The sequence below is a fragment of the Calonectris borealis genome, chromosome 22 (assembly GCF_964195595.1).
Source record: "Calonectris borealis chromosome 22, bCalBor7.hap1.2, whole genome shotgun sequence".
NCBI lineage: Eukaryota > Metazoa > Chordata > Aves > Procellariiformes > Procellariidae > Calonectris > Calonectris borealis.
The window spans coordinates 9188354-9209916 of NC_134333.1; the positions used below are offsets into that span (position 1 = coordinate 9188354).

Sequence of the window (21563 nt, forward strand, 5' to 3'; positions counted from 1 at the left end):
ATCTGACAGCAGCCCCCTGCGGCGGGGGATCGGGCGGGGGGAGGGATCCCGTGTGTCCCATTCGTTAAACTCTAATCAGGCAGAGGATGGATGCCAGCAGTGTCTGCGAGGAGAGACCCCGAAGCGCGAGGCCAATCCATCGGCCGTCTGGCGGCTCTGCCCCCAAGACCATCGGTCGTTAAAATAATCCGTGTCTGCCTGGCTGATGGAGCCGCTGCGGGGATGCCGAGGGCTTGACATGCACTCATCCTGCCTGGGCTCTGCACCCCTCCTGCTTCGCAGCGTCACCAAAGCCGCGGAGCACCGCTGGTCCCCGAGACCCACCGAAACTTGGCTCCCTTCCTGCTTCACCCTCCCGCATCCCTGTACCCTCAGGCAGGGGAAACACCGTGATGCTCCTACCAAAACAGGAGCAAAGCCTTCGGATCCTGTTGTAGCATCAGCCAGAAGCAGGAGCCAGGGGCACCTCCCTCCAGGTAGCTCGCGTGGGTATTTTTTCTCTGGCTCCCATTTGTTCTTGAAAGGTTACTGGTTTTGCCTGAACAGCTATTACTTAGCAGCAGACTTTACACAAATGTCACATCTAAGGGTGCGTGGGACTAATTATTTCCTTGCCGTTTGACAGAAGAGGGATGGTTTGAAGCGGCTTCCCCCCCGTTTGTCTTCTCAGCCGCTTGTGCCTGAAGCCTGGGGAGCCTGGAGGGTTTTTCTAATGGCCCTTCAGGGCTCCATCTCCCCTTAACGTGACTTTTGTTCCCGCGTGGTTCTCTACCTGTTGCACTAACTTAGGAAACGGGTGTTTCTGCACTAGAGGAAGAGAGTGAAGAGCATCAGGGCTGGTGTGCACGTGTTACGGGAGCGTACACAAGTGTGATGCTGGCAGGGGACCTGCTGGCAGCAGCCAAAGGAGCTCTTGCAGTGTGATTCCTCCTGCAGCTGCTGGCAGAAGGCTTCTTTCTCCACGGACTTCGGGCTCAGCACTGCAGGGAGGTTGCTGTGGTGGGCACCGAAATTCCCGCTGGTTCCAGTTTTGGAAGCCTTCGGCTCTGGTCCCTGTTGGTGAGGGTGGCTGTTCGGTAGTTGCACGGGTGGATTTGGCGTGTGTTGCTCACGCTGCTTCTGAAAGAGCGAGGCAGGTTGAGCAATAAACACCCTCCCCCTTCCCTGCTTCTCCAGCCAAGACCTATTTATGTTGACGGCTGGGGGAGGGCAGTGAGGACCCACAGCTCCGCTCCTTCCTCGGCTGTGACTGTGAGAAGGGGGAGAACGGGGGCTGCTCCACCACGAGACCACCCCACGCGAGGAGGGACGAGCCCATCTTGGCTGCAAATCCCGCAGACGCCCTGTTCCCACGCACACGCTGCCTCCCGCGCTCCCAACCCAAGGCAATTCACTCACTGCTTTCTCATTAAGGTTTAATTTATTGCTGACTATTACTGTGGCTGATTCTCATGCATAGGAGATGGTTTTCCCCTCTCCGGTGTGTGGCAGGGATCCGGGCGTCTGTGTTTGTACTGGCTGGGCAGGGGGAAGCGCTGGCTTCGGCAGTGGGGGGCTGTCACCGCCCCTGCATCAGGAACTCCTGGCCTTAAATTCCCCCGGGACTGAAACGCCTTTTCTTTATCAGGCAGATCTCATGCGCTGGGGAGAAAAGCGATGCCTAATCTTAGGGGAAGACACTCAACTTGTGCATTTCTTCCTACATCTAGTGCAGATGGACAGATTGCTCCTGCCTCCTAACAACAGTCTGTAGGGGCTCGAGGCTGAGTAAAAAACTGCCTCAAATCCTTGGGAGGTTTCCTCAAAATCTAACAGAAGCGGAAACCTAATTCTAGCTTAGTCTGTGCGGTCTGTGGCTATCTTTTCCTCTCCCTCGCCAGAGTGCGGCTGTAGCAGGGCACAGCCCGCTGTGGGTACGGTTCCTGTAAATGCAAGGAGCAGGGCCGTTAGCTGCCTTTCAGATTATTTTTATTTTTCCTCCCCTACAACCATGGCTTTTCAGTTTCTGAGCTCTACGGGGATGAATTTCTCTGTTTCCAGCCCTCGCAGTGACTGGGGCTTCCCTCCTCCCTGCATCCGGAGGCTGCTGCCGGGGACTCGTCTTCTCCCAAGCGTTATTAGCATGCCCAGGGCATGGGATGCGGTTGCCATGGCAATGGGATGATTTCAGCTGGCAGCACCAGCAGATAGTACGGGAGCTCCTGGGCTGTGGCTGAGCCGTAAATGCAGCTCTGGCTGGTGGTGCACACAACTTAAAAATTGCATTTGCCCTTCACGGGAGCCGTACATCGCACTGTGCGGCTCTCCTGCCAGCCTGCGGGCTGCCTGCAGCCCTCTATCCCTGTGCCCTTCAGGGGACGGAGCTGTTAAAATTGGGGATCTCTGTAAAAGCTGTGGCTGGGCAGCAGGAAAGATCTTGTGGATTTGCAAAGGCCCTGGGCAGTGGTGATGGCACTTGGCTGTCCTCGCAGGACGGGGACAGAGCTCTGTTCCCATCCTCATGGTAGGTCTGGGGCTGGTTGCATAGCCTGTTGCCTTCCAGACCTGGTCTGAGAATTAGCGATCTGGGAGGGCGTTTGGGTTTTGAGCTGTTTGTACTTAAAAGGTGGCTTTGTTTTCTCTGACCTTGGTACGAGTCAGGCGGTGACTTCCAAGAAACTCAGGAAAGGGCTCCAGGATGCGAGCGGTACCTCGGGTAAAACAAGAGACAAGTCTCAGGACTGTCCTCCTGTGCCCCCATAAGCTGAGGTAGTGCACTTATTGGATTAGCACTACTGTTAATTAAGCCCCAACTCCCCTAGCAGCTGCCTAATGGCCCCTGGGTTTGCACAAAAAATGCCCATCTCCTGCTGATGGTCGTGGCTCCTGACTCTGCCCAGCAGACACCGGCCTCCCCGTAGCCATCACGCGTGCTCCCGCTTCCGGAGGGGGAAGGAGTCGTCCCCGCGAGCAGCTGAGGTGCGGCACCCCTGAGCAAGGGCTGTTAAATGCCCCCTTTGACGTGTGCTGCCTCGGCCACCGAAGCTTACGGGCTACCAAGAAGGGTTTTTGTCACCTCTGCGATGACAAAAGGGCCCGCTTCCCTGGATGTCGTCTCTTCAGGGTATGAAGGCGTTAACCCAGCCACTAGTGTGATTGCAGCAGCGTTTGCAGGAGCAATCTCTGCTAACCAGAGGCCCAGCCAGGCCAGTGTAATTTAGAGCGAGCCCCTCCCCAGCCCCCCAGGCTGCTCATCTCTGCTGGCAGCAGACAGCAGCTGGTGTGGATTTGGTCCCAAGGTGTCTTACGCTGGTTTGCTGCTTCTAAAGTGTCACTTGCCCGTGTGACTCCCTGGCAAAGGCTCAGCTGCTGCCACTGCTGAAGTGTCCGGCAGAGAGGTGGGTCAGGATAGTGCCCATCCAGACATCCACACTCCAGTAGCGCTGGCTGCCAGGAGATCAGGAACTGTGGCCAAAATGTCCAGAGCGCTTAAATCAATGGCAAACCCGTGCCCAGTTCTGCAGTGCGGTGTCCACCCGGTGTCCGCTGCTCCTGGTGAGCGCAGGACCCTCCTGGAGAACCAGATTTTATCATTATTGGAGTCTTAATGCAGGAATTTCTCTGCAGCAGGCAGTAGCTTGGTGAAATATCTGCCCTGATATCGTATCCCAGTGTGAAACCTTGACATACCAGTGCCCGAAGATAGTGGGGAAGGGAGCCTGAACACACAGTATTATATCCCCTCTAATCAGATTAATCTAAACAGAGATTAAACTATATCCTTCAAGCAGTTGGTGATCTGTCGTTTGTCTAAAACTGATTCTTGTCCTTTTCGATCTTATTGCTGGATGCTGGGGGGGGGCTGTGGAGGGTTAATTTTGGCTTATTTGGTGTGGGTACGGCTGTGTCCTCTCTGCTCCCCCGTGTGCTGGTGAAGGGTGAGGGCTGGCTGGGGTCTCATGGCTGATGCTCATGGGGTGTCCTCAGGTGGGCGGAGGATTTCCCATCCCTCTGGGGCCCTGATGTTGACTCCCACCTCCCCTAAAGCAGCAGGCAGCTGGGATGGTGGTGATGGGCCACGGCAGTAGGTGATGTCCGGCAGGACAAGACCTGGAGCAGGGAGGTGTGGTGTATTTTTGGGGGGGAAGCTGGCTGGCGGGTGGGTTCCCCTGCCATGCTGTGCGCCGCAGGGCTGGGGAGGCGAGCAGGCAGTGAGCTGCTGCTTGCTGAGTTGTCTTTTCCCCTTTCTGCAAACCACATCTGCATTGTTTGGTTTCTGTGTGTGTAGGGGGGGGTTCTCTTTATTTTTTCAGTGAGGCTGAGGCAGCTATTTTTATTCTCGAGTTTCCTGCATTGCTGCTTTACGGAGGTATGTGCTGCTCTTGCAGGTCTGTGGTTGCCTATCTGTTGCTGTTCTGCTCCAACAGTACTGCTCTAAGGCAGCGGCTTTCAACCAGACTCCTCCACGTGCAGCTGGCTTTCTGCTCGTTTACCCTCATTTGACCACGCTTCGATTAGCCTTGGGCAGAGGTGCTAATGCTGATTCTGTAAATAGATAATTGCTAATGCTGGAGCAAGCAAGCTCCCAAAGCACAGCCCAGGGGCTTCTTAAGACCCACAAAGACCCATTTCATGTGGTCTGGGAAGGGACAGGAGCTGCAGCTCTCCCGTAGTTCGCTGCGTAGCCCTCAGGTGGGAGCTTGGCTCAGCCACCAGTTGGGCTACATGGATGGAGATGTGGGAACTGGAGGCTGCACAGACTGAGTTACAGCCTTGAAACTGGGATCAGCGTTGTGCTCAAAGCCTTCAGATCCCCAAGAGTGAGAGAGACCTCCCAGTTGTCCTCTGCGAGGAGCCGCAGTCGTTTCCAGTGGACTGCTTAGCCCTGGTCACCTCTTTCAAGAGCTACTACGGTGAGAGGGCAGTCGGATTGCCTGGCTTTGCAAGAGAAATTATCCAAGTTCTTGCAGGTATTTGAAAGTGAAACTGAGCTGCAGCATGACACGCTGCTGTGCCGCCCCGATGCCACGCTTGTTCAGCGTGAACCAGGGGTGATGCTGGTGCCGTCCCTGTGCCTCCCACCCGCTCTCCTGTGCTAGGCAGTAACTTTCCTAAAATCCTGCAGTCTTTCTGCCACTGACTTTGGGAGTCCTGCTTTAACTCTTGTGAAAGAGAAACCTCTGATCCTTTCAAAAGGCAGTTTTCCCCTTCTTGCTTTCCGCAATATAAGCCCAAAGTGCTGCCGTGGAATGTCTTCGGTTTCTTTGCCGTCCCACGAGAGCGGTTGCCATCTGTTCAGGGTCAGATTTCCTCTCTGGGCATTTCCTGGGGAGCCTTGTGCTCGGAGGGCTTTGCCTCCACCGTGGCCAGTGCTGAGCAGTCTGGAAACGTTCCTCTTGCAAACGGTTTCCTCTGCACCGCTTAGTCCTCCAGATGCAGCGAGGCTGGCTGCCAGGACTGGATCTGGCCGTGGGCAAGAGCATCGTCTGTGACGCAGGACGTCGCTGGCCCCGAGTGGAGGACCAGCACTGGGACCTGACTGGTAAAGCATCGCGCTGTTGGGACTGACCCTGCCGCTGCTCGGCAGCGTGAGAGCCTAGTGACAAGTGCCGCCGGGGTCTGGTCAAGCCCAGCTGGAGGTGTTCGCACACTGAACCTCCCTGTGACGGCAGCGATTTGCCTCTTGCTGTTTTCCAGGTGGGAATGGCCACGTGAAGTTCACCCGTCTGCTTGGATGGGGCTTCTAGCAGCCTCCGGCTTTAGGATTAGATATTTACTTTCTGCCAGTACCTGAGTTCTTCTAGCTGTTAACTTATGTTGTCTATAGCAAAGGCTGCAGAGGTCTCCTGCTTTACACTCCCATTCCAGGCATGTCCTAAGGATTCACTAAACATGTTGAACTGGTGCAGACAAGTAGTGCAGCCTCTGCCCCAAGACGGGCACGGTTATGCTGACTTGGTCTATGCCAGGGTCACGATATTCTGCAGTACCAGGAAACCATAACGTGAGGCTTGTGTGGCTGAAACTTCAGTAAAATAAGCAAGTAAAACGACCCCGCTCCCCTCTGACCCTTCACAGCTGGAACAGCGAAATGGGCACAGTCGTAAACCAGAGCATTAGCAGCATTTACTTGGACTAATGTTCCCCTGAGGACTGTTTAATGAAAAATTGAAGATGCGTTAAGGTCTCTCCAGAAATCGGGCATAAACCTTGAATGGCTTTGTCCCCTGGGGAAAAAACCTCCCCTTCGCCTTTTTTGATAAAACTGAAATATAGCTGAAGTTAACACATGGAGACTGGGAGAGAGCCCAGTGAGAAACGTGTGTCTGTGGGGAAGGGGTCGGGCGCAGGTGAGCGTGCGCAGTGAGAAATGCCATCGTCCCCAAGTGCTGGACCTGCCTGCGGAGGCGCCTGCAGCCCTGGCCCTGCTGCTGCTGCTCGCTGTGATGCTCTGGAGCGGGGCCACGGCGCTTGGATCTCCCGGTACTTGCCGGGGGCTGCTGGTCCTGGGTCGGATGGGAGAGGGCAGCGTGGTCACGGCCCGTAGGAAGACGGTGACTAACATCTGCCTTCTCTCCCCAGACACTACCCGAAGCAGTCCTTCACCATGGTGGCAGACACTCCCGAGAACCTGCGTCTAAAGCAGCAGAGCGAGCTTCAGAGCCAGGTGAGCGCGCGGATCTCTCCTCGCCCGGGGCTGCCGTACTTCGCCCCATCGCCCTACGTCCTCCCGTGCTCTGGTGCTTTCCTACGCCCTCGCACAAAGGAGGGAGAGGCGGGTTTGGGGCGCGAGTCCCTCCTTTCGGGTCTCGCCCATCTCAGCTGTGTTTGCTCTTCCCTTCACCCGTGGCTGCTGTGGCCTCCCGGAGGTGGGAAGGGTGCAGCAGGCAGCCCACTGCTCCCAGTCCGTGCCTTGCATCAGTTATCTCTTCCCTGCTCCCATCCAGCAACATAATCAGGTGAAATGGCAAACGGCCCCATCTGGACAGGCGTTGACTCTCTAGGCGAGTATTTCAGGTAAACCCAAATCTCGTAGGGCTTGAAAGCTCTGGCAAGCAGAAATAAACAGATAGAAGGGATAACGACTGGCACAGATAAGGATTTCTTTCTCTAGTGGGAAGAGAAGAGCCTGTTTGAGAAGGGTGTTGTCCAGACGTGTCCTGTTTTATACCCTGAAGGTGTCCCTGGATCAGCAAAAGTCCCCAGCCTTGACGCATGGCTGTGGGCTGGGTTCTCACACCGATATCTCCTGATGATGCACTGGGAACTGCTTGGCTCTTCGTCCCCTGGGTGGGCCAAGGAGCAATCCCTGGTTTCCTTCTCTTGCTCCAAAACATTGAGAACAGAAATGTGAGCATCTGTTTTGCAGAGAAACAGCTGGAAGGGCAAGGTTAGCACAGAAACGGGCAGCTTTGGAGGGTGACCCTTCGTTGTGGGACTTCTCTGCTGAGACGATGCCCTGGACCGTTGTCATGAGCTTCCATGTGCTCGGAGTACGCTGCGCTGGAAGAAAATGCATCCAGCGGCAACTTTGGCTTGAGTCAGCGTCTCGCAGGAGAACACAGGATGTGGCAACTGTTCTGGGAATCTATTTAATTTCTTTTTCTCCTTTGAAAAGGGGCAAAAAGGCTGCCCGGAGTGTTGTCAGCAAGGCCTGTTGACTCAGCTCAGCGATGTAGCAGTGTTGGTCCTGGGCAGAGGGAGGACAGCGTAGGATGTGCCGTAGCGGGGTGTGTTCAGGGTGAGCAGTCATTTTTCAGGATCAGCGCGTTCCTCTCCCTGCTGGGCTGTGCAGGATGCTGTGACCTTCCTTCTCTTCCCGTTAGCCTGCGAGTGCCAGGAGCCGAAAAGCAAATTGCCTGGGAACGCATCCCGCCGGAGCGGGAACCTCGGGACTTCACCTGTTAGCAGATAGAGCTGGTGGTGCCCGTGCAGGCAGCATCGGGCTGTGAAACCTCGCCTTTTGTAAGGTCTCTTCCTCAGAGCGAGTTGCCCAACAGCTCCCTGGCTTGCACAAGCGCAGCTTGGCTCAAGCTTAGAGCTAGAGCTCAGCCTGGGGCTGGCTTTGTGTTTCATAGAGTGGTTAAGGGGACACAGTTGCTTTTCCATGGTAACAATCGAGATAATGCTGTACCGAGCGGTCTGGAGTCTCCAGCGCTGTTCTTACAATGAATTCAGGCTCTTCATTAGTTGTTGCTTATTAAAGGAGACCCTGGGGAGGGAGTGTGCTCGCTGCCTGGGCTTTTCTGTAGCTGGTTGGGACTTTCAGCTCCTTGTGGCGTGTGGGAGGTGGCTGGCAGCAAAGCCAGCGGCCTTGCAGGGGAGGGGGAGTCTTTATTCTTTCGAGCCTGCACCTCCAGAAGCTGGGCACTACAGCTGAAACGCCAGCGGGACCCCTGGCCCTGGGAGAGAAGCAGCCATGCCCAGCTCCTGGTGGTCTCCTGGACTTTGGGGGCTGGAGCTGGGATGGCACCGAGCTGCAAGAGCCTTCTGCGCTCTTGGTTGCATGTCAACCTGTCAGAAGAGGGACTGGGGTGCAGGCAGGGTCTGCCAGGCACCAGCACCCCACCTTTTCGGTGCTGGTTTCGCACCAGGATGAGCTGCAAAGTGGGACTTCTCCGAGCGGGAGGGCGAAGAGGCTGCTGGGGGGTGCTGGCTGGCTGGGTGCTGGCAGGGCCCCTGCGGAGCGGGGCCGGGGAGGGGTGCAGGGAGTGGGAGGGGGGTGGCGTGGCTGAGCCGGGTGGAAACTGCCAGGCTGAAGCGCCCGGAGGGAGCCCTGGGGAGGAGAGATCCTAAACACACTTCAGATAAGATCTTAATTCCTCTCTGCCTTTGTTCTGCCTACAAAGGGAGTCTCCTATTTTCCAAGCGCCAAACATTTGTATTTCTTGAAGCGCTCTAGCTAAAACACTAGCAGCCGCTCTGGTTTATTGACAATCCCTTTTTACTAATTGCAGGAGCTGAGCAAACCCCCGGGGACGGGAATAGGTCACTTCAGCCCTTCCAGAGCAGGCAGCGGGGTTCACAGTCTGGCGAATTAACGGGATGAACTGGAGCTGTTAGCGGAGACAGGGAAAGGCTTGTGGCGAAGGGCTCCGCTCTGCTGTGGTGACAGCCTGGCAGGAGGGCTTCTGCACTGCGTTTGCCGCCTGAAAAGGGCACCCTGGCTCACACCGCTGGGACAGGCAGAGCTCTGCACGTGGGTCTAGTCGGAAAATTCCTTGTGGAGTAAGGTCAGGGTTATGTGAACAGTTGCATCTTGCCTTCAAGCTTGCATTTCCCAGCCAAACTCAGCCGTGGCCGAGCCTTTGGTCCTCGGTGCGAGGCTCCCCCGAGCGTGTGTCCCTTGGAGAAGCTGTGGCTGGGAGCTGCGGTAGGAGAAGGGAGATCGCTGGGTCTGTGTCCTCTGCAAGGGATTTCCAGCTGACGGAGGGTCGCTCCTGGGCGATGGGAGCGATGCTCCTCAGCGGTTTTGCCCGTTCCTCTGGAGCTGGGCTCTTCTGGGGCTGGAGAGCTGCTGTCCTTGTAGATGATCCTGATGAGGCTGATCCTATATTTCCTCCCACCAAAAATACACTCCCTGTCCACCCCGGTGTGACTGGAGAAGCTGGTGGTTCCCCGGAACCGCTGCTGGCGGCTGTGCCGTGCGTGGGGAGGTGGGGAGGGGGCAGCTGCGTGCCGAGCTGGAGCGGTTTCGTGTCACGCCCGATGTCTCCGCTATTTGTGTCTGCTGAGAAGGCGTCTTCTGTTCCGGTCACTGGTAGACACTGGGAAATGGCATCTTGTGCGGCTAAATGAGTCTCCGAAGTGACAGCTTTTGCGCCTGCAGCCTTCTCTTACAGCCCACGTGTGGCAAGAAAATTGCAGGTTCCCGTCCTGTGGCTCCTCTCTCCAACTCTTAAAATGGGAGGTTTTGGGTGCAGCCCTTCCTGCCGGAGGGTGGAGGTTCCGTGGCGTGGGAGGCAGGTACCCATCTCCTGTCCCTCCTGCAGCCCTGCGTGTGTCACCTCGGGGAGCCGCTGTCGGTGACATCGAGGACGTGGGCGCGAGGAGGTTTAATGTGCTTGAGCTGAGACCTGCGAGGGGTTATAACGTGTGACGGGCCGTTCTCCGGCTCCCTTTGGATAATGCATGGATGCACACGTTGTCGCTCCCCTTCTATCGTGGAGGGAACAATTCCTCTGGGGAAATTAATTGTGGATCCCATTTTATTATTATTATTATGGGATGAGGTGTGGATACGGCACTGTCTGCGTCACTCTGCTCCTTAATACAGCGTGTGGACGGAAGGCAGCTACGAGCCAGCCCGACAGGAGTGGGTACGTGGGGTGGCAGGAGGGGCAGGAGTGATGGCTCTGCACAGCCCCTTGCACAGCGCTGAGCTGGTTCCCAGCCGTGCTCGCGTGCCCCGTGAAAGCGCGGCGGGACGGACCGAACCGCGCATTTCTGTCCCTCCTTATGGCCCAGGGCCACCTGCACTCGTTTCCGAGGGAGCAAAGGGAGCAGGACCCCGGGAGTGTGGCTGGAGCAAGGATTCGTGCCCCTCTGAGGGCAGCCTGTGCTGCAGGTGGGATTCCTGCACGGCCGAGGGTCCCAGGTCACCTCTGCCCCCTGCCAGACTCCTGCCTGCACAGCCCGGTGCCCATATAAGGGCAGGGAGAAGCTGAAAGCGCCTTGTCTGAACGCTTCCTCCCCCCTTTCCGGGCTTCTGGCTCAGCCCTGGCGATGGCTGCAGCCCGGCAGGACCCGGCTGCTCCTCTGCCAAAGCCAGGAAGGGCCGTGGACCCCGTTAAATTGCAATTCCCCCGTGCTGAGCACGGGGACAGTGTCTGCCTGCTGGCCTCCCTTGCTTCCTCCCAGCATCGCCCCGATGCTCGTGCCGTGCTCTGGTTTCCATGGTCAGGTATGCTGGGGTGCGGGAACCCCAGCCAGCTGGGACCACCAGCCTTGGACACGTGGTTTGGGTCAGATCTGCCCCCAGGTACCAGCATCTTCCCCCACGACTCCTGGATCAGGCCCCCCCCGCAGTCAGTTTTTTAGCACCAAGTTCCTGAAAGTTAGAGGGGTAAAAAACCGAGGAAGATGGAGGGGGACAGGATTTAGGAGGGTAAAAATACAGAATTTATCAAAGGAACTGCTTAGCCTTGTGATTAGCTTCTCACTTGGTGACTCTATCTTTCTAGCCTGGATTTCTTTAAAGCTCGTCAACTTGTGCGTTTGCAGCCAGTGCCCGGTGCCCCCTCCTCGGGGCCGGCTGAGCAGGAGGCTGCGGGCTGAGCCCTCTTCTTCCCAGCAGCGTCTCCGAGCCCGATGGGGGCCAGCACCCCACGGCAGGCTGCAGAGCGCTGGAGGAAAACAAATGGAGCGGCCAAAGGACAGACACAGCCCCTCTGCCCGCCTCTTGCTCCGGCTGAGCAAACCGGGGCTGGTGCTTTGCAGAGCAGCTCGTGGGGCTGACTCAGCCCCTCCTGATCCCCTGGCTGGGTGTGTGTCATGGTTTGATGTCGCAGCTCCCTTCACCTTTGGTTCCTTGTGCCTGACAGTTAACGCCTCAAGGCTGCTCCTTCCTAATCAGTGATGTTCAAGATACCTTCTTTAATCCAGCCAGCAAAAGTTTTTTCTCTCCCTCCTATTGCTTCAAGCAAAAGGAGACTTTTGCCTTGAAATTGGTCTCTTGTGTTCCTCTGATGTGCTTTGGCATCTTGGTTGTGTTAGTATCCTCCCAGGGTGGACTCTGCAGCCTGGTTCATTAAGCCTTTGCTTTTAATGTCGCATTAGAGTTAGAAATCATTGATCTTGCTATCTAAGGGTTTCTGTGATGCCACTCTCCACCCCATGGCTGTGAAGAAGCGGTCGGGGCTCTGACGTGCTTTCAAAGCTTGCGTTTCTCCTGGTTTGCAGGATAGGAAGAGGAAATGTGTTTGCAAGCAGAGCGCCGAGCTCTGGGGTACCTGCACCGCTAACCCAGGCAGCCAGCGGTGGGCTCCGTGTGCCTGGCAGTGCCCGTTGCAGAGCCAAAACCCTCCGAGCCGCGGGCACCGTGGCCCCTGAGCCAGCCCAGCCTCCCGGCGGGGCGGTGGGATGCACAGAGCTGGCCTGAGCCTGCGTCCCCTCTGCGAAATGGAAACCGCCGTGTCTCATTTTCCCCTGGAAATCTCTTGTTTCCCGTGTTGTTCTGGCCCAGAGAGGGGGCAGGACCTGCTCCGGGATGTGCCGCGTGCCCCCAGCCCTGGCTGGAGGGGTCTGACCTGGGCACCTCAGTGCGGCCCCGCTGCTGCCTGCCCCTGCCTGCTGTGCCGGGTCCCACGCCGGAGCCTGGGAGAGCCCCGATGGCAGCAGAGGTGCGTCTTGGCTTCTCCAGAAGATACCATAAAACGTTTGGCAGCCTTTCCCGAAAGGTGTTTCCAGGCCCAGCTGGACGCGCTGCCTGGATGGGAGGCAAATATGTGAGGTCTGAAGGGGCCTCCGCAGGAGTGTGCGGTGGGGAGAAATCGGCTTTATCCCGCCTCCCCTGCCACGCTGCCGGTTCTCTGCCTCCGAGCTTTATCTTGGCACGGCACGTGAGTGTGGCGCCCATCTGCAAGCACAGCCCTCATCCTGCAAGCTCTTTCTTTGCAAGGTCAGCCCGGCTTCCCGACCGTCCGTCTGGCAGGCGGCCGCCGGCCGCGGGACGGGAAGGGTGGTGGGAAGCTGCCTGTGCTGGCCAGACGCGCCGGTGTCTGGCCCCTGAGCTTGGGTGAGCGTTTCCCTGCTCCTGCAGCGGGAGGGAGCGATGCATCGGCTGCACTCCCGTCCTGCTCCATCAAAAGCAGCTCCTGCTCTGCTTCGCCCACCGCCGGCACCTCTGTCCCCTGCCCGCGGCCTCCCGCCAGCCGGAGGGGGCGAGCGTCGGCCCCACGTTGCACACGCGGAGCCAGGCTGCTCTGTCTGTCCCTGCCGGTTGCACGGGGACCCAGAGATTTAATCTGCTTGCGTGAGACTCGGTGACCTTTTCATTTCAGTGACAACGTACAACTGTGCGCAGTGCGCAAGGTGAGCTCCGGGGGGTGAATCCCTGGGAAGGGCAGCTTTGGCTGCACATTTGTAGGCTGCAACAAGACAGAGCCCCTTAAGGCTCTTTCCTCCCCAAACGGGCAGAGGCAGCTCCTGACAGCCATCGGTGCAGGGCCAGGTCCTCGCAGAGAGGATGGAGGAGGTCAGGGTGTCTCTTTGCACATCTGCTCCCCCCCCGCATGAAAATGGGGTGTCTTTCTGGCCGCTCAGATCTGAAAGTCAGCAAAGCCGCTGTGTCGGGGCGGGCCAGGCAGCCGGGCACTGCTTCCTTCCCTGTTGGAGCCATCAAGTCAGCGGTTGGGTTTCAGCCGCTGCAGAAGCTGCTTCTGCTTCTGGGTGACTTGGGTGGGAGCGGCGGTCCTGCCCCGAGCGGGGCCAGCTGGGACCGGGGACGAGGCTGCCGAGGGCTGGGGAGCACATCTGGGCTGTGGCCGTGGGCTCTGTTGGCTCCCTCCGGGGAGAGCTGGAAACCCCAGACCTAAAGCTGTGTAGAGCTATATTGAAAAAAAAAAAAAAGGGCAAAGAAAAGCGGGACTTTTCAGCTGCTGGGTGTGATGGGAAGGGGTGCTGATGTCAGTGTCTGGCAAACAGAAATGAGGATGCTTGTTTTGCCAGCCTCCACCCTCCACACTCTGGTTTCATTACGGTCTTCCAGGGTGTATTCCTCCCCAGAGGCGGCTCAGTGTCCCCTGACGTGGAAACGCTCGTGTACGGGTGTAGCTCCTGGGATCCCCGGGGCTCTCGGGCCGGCAGCTTGCCATGGGTCAGCTGCTCCGTGGTACGTGACTGGGGCGCACTGGTAGCCCACAGGAAATGCAAAGTAAATCCGAGTTACCCCGGCCCCTGCTGAAAGAGAAACAAGATCAGCCGATGCGTCGGAAGCTGTTTGTGTGTTTCAGCTCTTGGCCAGAGCCCATTTTGCTCTTACTGGATACGCTGGGGGGTCTCCCGCGCCAGGCAGCGGCCCTGTTGGAAAGCTGCTGCATCTCATGAAGCACATGTGTCCAAATCGGTTTTTTCTTGCTTGTACCCAGATTCGCTACAAGGAGGAGTTTGAGAAGAACAAGGGGAAAGGCTTCAGCGTGGTGGCTGACACCCCGGAGCTGCAGAGAATCAAAAAGACTCAGGATCAGATCAGCAACGTGAGTAGCTTCTAATCTCTGCGTGTGATATTGCCGTGACCTTCCTCCCGCCGGAGGAGGCCGAGGGGGGCTCTGCCCGAGCGGACCCGAGCTCTGACGGCTGCTAAAGAGCACGCGAGGCTGCAGCGTCTTGAAAGCCTGGCAACGTGAATTCTCCAACCTGTTTGCCCGGTGTCTCGCGACCCTCTTGCACCTCTCCCGGCTCCTCCGTGCCGGCCGGTGCTGCAGCCGGAGCCAGAGGGGTATCCGAGTCCTTCGCTTCTCCCGCGGGGCTCAAGTCCACGATGGTGAGAAGCGGGGGGAGGCAGCAGGCAGGCGTGGGGACAGGCGTGGAGCAGGGGCAGTCCCATCCGCCCCGGCTGTCACCGTAACCCCCAGCGCGGGTGGCATGGCGGGGTCCGGGCTCACTGGGGCCAGCCCCGCGCTGCTCCCCCCGAGGGACTCCAGTCCCTCCTGTGTCTCTCCAGCTCGTGTTTGTGTGTGGAAGCCCCGGCCAAAGGCACACCTCTTCCTCCTGTCCCCTTGCAGCTGTGACTGTCCTCTGCCAGGCTCCGCTTGCCTTGACCCCTCCTCTGACTCCTGCAAAGCCCTTTCCAGCCATCCGGCTGTCGGGAATGTTGGCTGCAGCTGCTGCTCTCGGTTTGTGCCGAGGCTGCGCGCAGTCCCCCGGGTCCCACCGCCTGCCGTCACCAGCCCCGAGGGTGGGACAGGCAGCGTCACCCGCTTTCCTGGCTACAGCCCACATCTTGCGGTGGCCGCTGCACCAGAGCAGCCTTGCAGGGAGCTCCTCGAGGTCCCTTGGCCATGCGCAGCTTCCCTCCTGCCTCGGTGCTGAGATGGAGGGGTTCTGGGGGCTGCGCACAGCAGCATCTCTGTCCTCCCTTGACCTTCTGGAAGGGGAACCCTGTCCTGTGTCTGCAGAGACCCAGCTCTTCCATTTCCGAAAATTGTATTAAAACCGTGCCCAAGTTCCGTGGCGGCCGGCCTGGCAGCTTGTGCTTCACCCAGCAGCCTCCGTCCATGTCCGGGGGCTGGTGGTGCGGTACGTGGGGCCGTGGACGTGTTGCCATGGTGAAGGAGGAGGATGCACACTGGCACGTACAGCTGCAGCGCTGGGTGCGGCACACGTGGGTGCATCTGTCCCCTGCCCAGACTCGACCCTGCGCTCCCATGGCGCAGGAGCCCGCAGTAGTCTCTGCCTTCAGCAGAAGGCAGGGAGTTAATTAACCTTTAGCTGCTCGGGAGAGTCCTGAGTGCTCCTTATCAAATGCCCAGGAGCTGTTGCGAAACCCTGGCAGGGCTGGGAAGGCTGGTTTCTCCCTGACCAGTAAACCCGCCCCTGGAGCGCAGCTTTGCATGGGAAAATTATTGGGCGTCCACTCGACAGGCGGCTTCCGTGAGCTTCCGTGAGCTTCTCCCGGCCCCGAGCTCTGCAGCGCCCTGAGCTGCTCGCGCCGGCTGAGCCCTGGGCAGCGCCCGGGGGGAGAAAAACCCGGTGCTCTGGGGTGCTGCAGGGGTGTGAGCCCGAGGCCCTGCAGCCGAGGCGATGTGAGACGTGGTGGAAGCCTGTCCCGGAGCTTTTCCATCCTTCGGCATCCCTACCTCGGGACAAAGCCCCCGGCTTGGGAGCTGCTGTTTGCTTCCCTGGGGTGTCCAGGGGAGGAGGGTCTGGGCTTGCAGGAATGCGGGGAGAGGGAGGACCGTGCCTGCGCAGGGGGACTCGCAGACACGCAGGAGCTCACACGCATACACAAACACGGGAATGCCCGGCAGGGCGGGAGGAGGTTGTTTATTCCCTCTTCCTCTGATCCCATTGTGCAGTTCTCGGGCAAGTACTGATCTCTCCTCCGGAGCTGCGGGATGTTATCTGCACAGCAGACCCCAGGACAGCAAGGGCTGGGGAAGGCTCCCCGCTTGGGAAATGGGCCCGGCTGGAAGATTTTCCCTGGGGGCAGCTCCTCAGTGGGGTCCGAGCTGGCGGGAGCTGAGCACAGCTTCCCTGCCTCGGAGCGGGGCTGGGGTCTTTGTTAGAGAAGGCACCACTCTTTTTTTTGAGAGAATCTGTGGAGGTTTGGGGGCATTAAATAACACAGCAGAGAGATGAGACCAGCCCGTGTCCCTCTGCTCGGCCCCCTTCACCCTCTCTCGGCCGCGGGAGCGGTTTTCTGCAGCTTCCCTGGGGGCAGCTGGCTGCCAGCCGGGGGTTGCAGTGACCCACTTAACAGGGACAGAAACAGACCCACTCCCCGCAGAACGCCGGCTCAGCAGGCAGCGTTCCCCTCCCAAGGGTGCAGCTGGGCTGGCACACGGGCAGCAAAGGGGGCTGCCCAGCATGGCAGCGCTCGCTGGGGTGTGAACGCCCCCGCAGCCCCAAAGCGCCCTTGGTGGAGGGTTCCTGCACGTGGGGAAACCCTCCTGGCAGCGGAGCTGTGCAAAGCCGGAGCCTCCGACCTCCGGGAAATGCTGTCCTGAGGCTGTCCCTGCTCGGGCTCCCTGCAGCGGTGGGGGGAGCAGGGTGCTCCCCCCGGGGTGTTCTCCCTCCCGGGAGGACGGCTCTGCTCCAGGCTCTGCCTCCCGCCTCTGCTGGGAGCCGGCTGTAGTGCCCTTCGGTAAATAACTGTTTAACCAGCAGACAAGTGGGCTCCAGGTGCTTTCCGATGGCAATGCATTCATTAACACAAGTGGCTATTAATTTTTACACCCACGCCCCGGCGGTTGGGTTAACCCTTCCCTCCTGCCCGCCAGCGGGGGGGCCCCTCGCTGTGCTGGCTGCGGGGGAAGGCTCGGTCCGATGCAGCTGGTGTGTTTGGTGGCATCTTCTTTGAGTCTCCTTCAACGAAAAACCCCGAAGCCCTCTCACGCTTCAGTTGAAGAGAAATCTGGGGGTAGATGTTGGAGCGGTACCTCCACGGTGCCCGCTGAACGCGGCCGTGGGCTGGGGAGTTGCACAGCAAACTCGGCGCATGCAGGGGGACTTCCTAAAGGTGCTTTTGCTCCGCGCTCCTGCAGCCTGCGGGCTTGGCAGCCTGGTCCTGAATCTCACCCATGCCTGAAAAAATTACATATCCCACCCATAGGACCCTTCAACCTCCTCCTTTCTGTCCCACAAATGGGTGTGAGCAAATGTCCCTGGGGAGACGGGTGGGGAAGAAGCCCCCTGGGACTGCTGGGGAGGCTGTGCGATGGCTAATGCTGAGCCCTTGGTGGCAAAAAGAAATGAGCTGGGACGAGGTGAAGGACGTTGCTGGCGCTGAAGGGCTGCAGGAGCTGCTGCCGTTGCTGGGGTCCGGGCTCAGCGTCGTGGCCGGCGCTGCAGAGCTGTCCCGGCCGCGCTCTGACCTCTCCTTCCTCTCCTGTCGCTGTAGATAAAATACCACGAAGAGTTCGAGAGGAGCAGGATGGGCCCGAGTCCCAGCGAGGGTGCTGAGCTGGAGCGCAGGAACTCCCAGGAGAGCACCAATTACCGGAGACCCGCAGAGCAGCAGCATCAGCCGTCTCATCACGTCCAACCCAGCAACCCAGGTAAGGCGGGGGGCTGCGGGCATCGCAGCCTGCCCCGGTGCCCGGCCCTGCGCTTGCTGGGGCAGCAGCCGGCTCTTCTTTGCGAGGGGCTTTGCGTGTCCCCCGCGTCCCAGCCCCGGCTAACGGACCCGTCCTCTCCCCCCCAGTCTACCAGCAGCAGCAGCCGTCGTCTCAGTCCTACGGCTACAAGGAGCCGGCAGCACCAGCCTCTACACAGCGCAACGCTCCTTCTGGGGGGGGGGTGAGTACAGCCGAGGGCTCACAGCGCCCACCCCGACACCGGCCCCCCGCTTTCCACCCCCCGGGGGTGAGGCTTTGCTCCGCTTGCTCCCCGCTCCTGCAGCCCGTGCAGGGGAAGAGCTGTTTCGAAGGGGCTGGCGGGTGTAATGCGGGGTGCCTGGTTTCTCCGTGCCGCAGCTATCGCTGGCACCAGCATCCCTGTGTCGGGGGACACCTCCTGGTCTGGCTCTCGCGTGGGGCTCAGAGGGGCTCCTTGTCCCGGGACCCCCCGTGGGTGGCAGCTCTGCCCGCCTGGGGCGGGGCACGGGGAGGGTCCGTGCCGCTGACCCCTCTCTCCCCACAGAAGCGTTTCCGCGCCGTCTACGATTACAACGCGGCTGACGAAGACGAGGTCTCCTTCCAGGACGGCGACACCATCATCAACGTGCAGCAGATCGACGACGGGTGGATGTACGGCACGGTGGAGCGCACGGGTGACACGGGCATGCTCCCCGCCAACTACGTAGAGGCCATCTGAGCCGCGGGAGGGGACGGGGCGCGTGGCTGACAGCCGAGCCCCCAGCCCGCGCCGGCCCCCGTGTGTGTGTGCGCGTCTCTCTGCCCCAGCATCCCTTATCCCGTGTACTCTGCCGTCGCCTGCCGGAGCTCCCGACGTTTTGGTTACTCTGTGTTTCTGCAGCCGCCTCCGGTTTCTCTTGCCAGTTTAGCTTTGTTCTAGCTCTGTCGGGACTAGGGACTGTCTGCAAGGGATGTCGGGGGCTCGAGAGACCAAACGGCCGCAGCTTTCCTTCTCCTTCGGTCTCCCTCCTCTCTAGCCCTCCCGCGCGCTCCGGCATTCTCTGGCTGGGGGAAGCAGCCAGAGTTGCCGGGACCCGGCAAAGGGAGGAGGAGGCCATCTGTTAGGACCAAATTCCCCCCTCTGGTGGGACGGGCAGAGGGGCAGCGATGTCTGCGTGGAGGAGGTGAGGGATGCTCGTCCCGAGGGCTGCCCTGGGCTGACGGCAGGGGTGGGCTGGCAGCCTCCACCCTGCACCGCTCTGGCTCTGGCTCGTCCCGTTGCTTCTCCCGGCTCTTCTGTGCAGTGTTTCCATTCAGTCTGTGCTCCCTTCAGTCCTCAAAACAGAAAAACTTTTGCAGTTAAAATCCTTAAACAAAATCTTTCTTTCTCCTTGGGTTTCAGAGCAGCTGCTCTGGGCAGCCCTGGAAGCGGCTCTTGCTGCTTCTGCCGCGGGCTCTGGCTGCCTTGTTCTGCCTCCCCGATCCCTCCGGGGCCGAGCGGGGCTGTGCTGGCGCAGGTGAGGAGTAGCCGCAGCCTTGCTTCGCCTGGAGGCCGCTGCTCCCGCTCGAGGGCTCCCCGCTCCTCTGCGCTGGGGGGGGCACTGCAACGCCGAGACCTCACATCCCCCCTGCAGCTCTGGCTCTCTCTTTTTGGGCCAGGGTCTGGGGGTCCCCTGGGCCCCCCGAGCTGGGGCAGCCTCTTCCTCTCTTAGCAGCGGTCGCTCCCCAGATTCACCCAGAATCTTCCTGCTTTTCTCTTGCTGCTGCAGGGCTTTTGGGACCCTCCTGAGCCCTCCACCCGCTGTGTAGCTGGGGCTCAGCCCCCATCCCTGTGCCTCTTCTGAGCCGCGTGTGAAAGATCCTCCCCCTCTGCCACCACACTGGGGACCGTCCTGGGTGACTGTCCCCTCTGGCAGCTCGGTCTTGAGTGGCAGAGACCAGGGTTTGGCACCCCGAGCCACCCTGCACCTCTCACTGGTCCCCAGCGGTGGTGGCTTTTGGGGCCACCACTGACTTGGGATCAGGTCGTGGACCAAAATCTCAAAGCACATCCCTGTCCCCGTCTCTTTTGGGCTCCGAAGGTCCCGGAGCTGGACAGGGGCAGGTAGAACTGGAAGCCTGTGCGGGGAGGGCAGGAGCGGGATGCTTTTCTCCCGGGTCAGAGAAGCCGAACGTGGGGGCAGGGGTGATGCCTTTGCAGTGCCGCCGGCGCTCCCGCTGCCCCGTGCCCGCTCGCAGCCCCGGCTCAGCCCGAACGTGGAGACCGGGCAGCCGGAGGAGACCGTCCCTCGTCCGGGCTGCGCGGGGCTTTGGGTGCGCTGCACCGCAGGGCCAGGGTGCTTCCAAGGGGGAGCTGCCATCTCTGCTTATTCCCAAAGGAAAAGAGGGAATCTAGGGACCAAAGTGGCTGAGCTGAGACATTCCTTGGCTCTCCTGGGGGACGCGTCCTTGGGGACAGTCTCGCAGCGGGGGAGAGGATCCCACTGCCTCGTGCTTGCCGTCCCCTTTCTCAAAGCACACGGGGCTGCAGGGCTGGTTCGTGGACGGTGCCGGGGTTGGGGTGACCGGGCTGGGGGGCTGCTGGAGCAAATGCTGTTCTGGTGGGGAGGGGGTTCCTGGCCGGGCAGAGACCCCGCCGGGAGGACGTGAGCCAGTGGGAGGGGAGCGTTTTGCTCCTGGCTCGTTCCCCAGCCGGCTGCAACGGGAGCGGGGAGAGTGACGGGGACTCCTGGCACCATCATCCCCTCGGGGTGAAAACGGGACCCCAGAAGCAGCCGGGATGGGCTTTACGGGATGGGAATCCCGGTTGGTGCTAAAACAAGCGAGCACAAGAGCAGGGGAGAGGGGGCGGCTGGGCGGGGGGGAGTCCACATCTCCCTGCTAATCCTCTTCTTAATCACGTTCTTGTCTGGGAATGGGGGGGAGTATCAATGTGAATAAACCGTTTTTTAATGGACCAAATAACACAGGCAATTACGTTTTGGTATACAACCCTTTTTTTAATGCTACCTTGAAACCATTGTCCTAATTCTCCCCTCCCATGCCCTGCCCCTTCTCCCCTGCCATGGGAAACAAATCTCTTACTGCTTGATTTCTGCCTTTTCTCTCGACTTATGCACTTTTTTGCCTTTTTTCATAGCTGAAAAGCACCTAAACCTGTATTTAAAATAAATAAATAAATAAAATAGTAAAAAAAAAAAAAATTTAAAAGCTGAATTGCTTCTCATCATGTGTAAAATAGACCTCGTCCATCCCAGCTTCCCCGGTTGCGTCTCAGTGCTGAGCTTAGAACGTGTTTTCTTCCGGATCCATCGCTTGATTGGGGTTTGTCCTTGTGTACTCCTTCCCGTCGGGTTGAGCACCCACCAATAAAAAACGTTATTTGGCCTTTTTAATGGAACCATCAAATGGAACAAACCAACCGATTCTCTTCCTGGTTTACTCGAATTAAAAATAAAAGTATAATTTTTACCTGCCGATTGTGCTTGCTTTGATTGCAGTCGCGTTTCTGGCCATTTTCCTGCTCCTTTGGTGGGGATCTTGGCGCTGGGGAGGCTGCTGGAGCCAGGGTCCTCCTCTCTGCCTGGCTCCCCTGGGAGTGGGAAACGCCGGCATCCCTGGGAGCCGACCTGGGATGCAGCTGCTTGGCTCGTCCCTTGCTCCCGGCATGGCTTGAAGCCAAGGGATGCGCTTGAGGCCTTCGGAGCCCCGCTGCAGCGTGTCCGGCCGATGTGCTGCGGCCGCCGGGCGCCACGGAGCCCCAGGACATCAGCCTGGAAATTCAGCCATGAGCCGGGTTGGAGAAACCCTCGCAGAGAGCGGGGCGCAGGCGATGCCTCCCCGCTTGCT

General features: G+C 59.2%; 1 protein-coding gene across 1 annotated transcript in view; it reads left to right on the plus strand.

The window, feature by feature from the left end:
- LASP1 (LIM and SH3 protein 1) overlaps positions 1-21191 on the plus strand; it is a 34718-nt gene extending 13527 nt beyond the window's left edge. The window contains exons 3-7 of the mRNA XM_075171548.1: positions 6562-6646; positions 14067-14174; positions 17540-17696; positions 17843-17937; positions 18280-21191. Coding sequence (XP_075027649.1) covers positions 6562-6646; positions 14067-14174; positions 17540-17696; positions 17843-17937; positions 18280-18453 — 619 coding nt within the window. The 3' untranslated portion in view covers positions 18454-21191. The remainder of the gene's footprint in view (positions 1-6561; positions 6647-14066; positions 14175-17539; positions 17697-17842; positions 17938-18279) is intronic.
- The last annotated feature ends 372 nt before the right edge of the window (positions 21192-21563 follow it).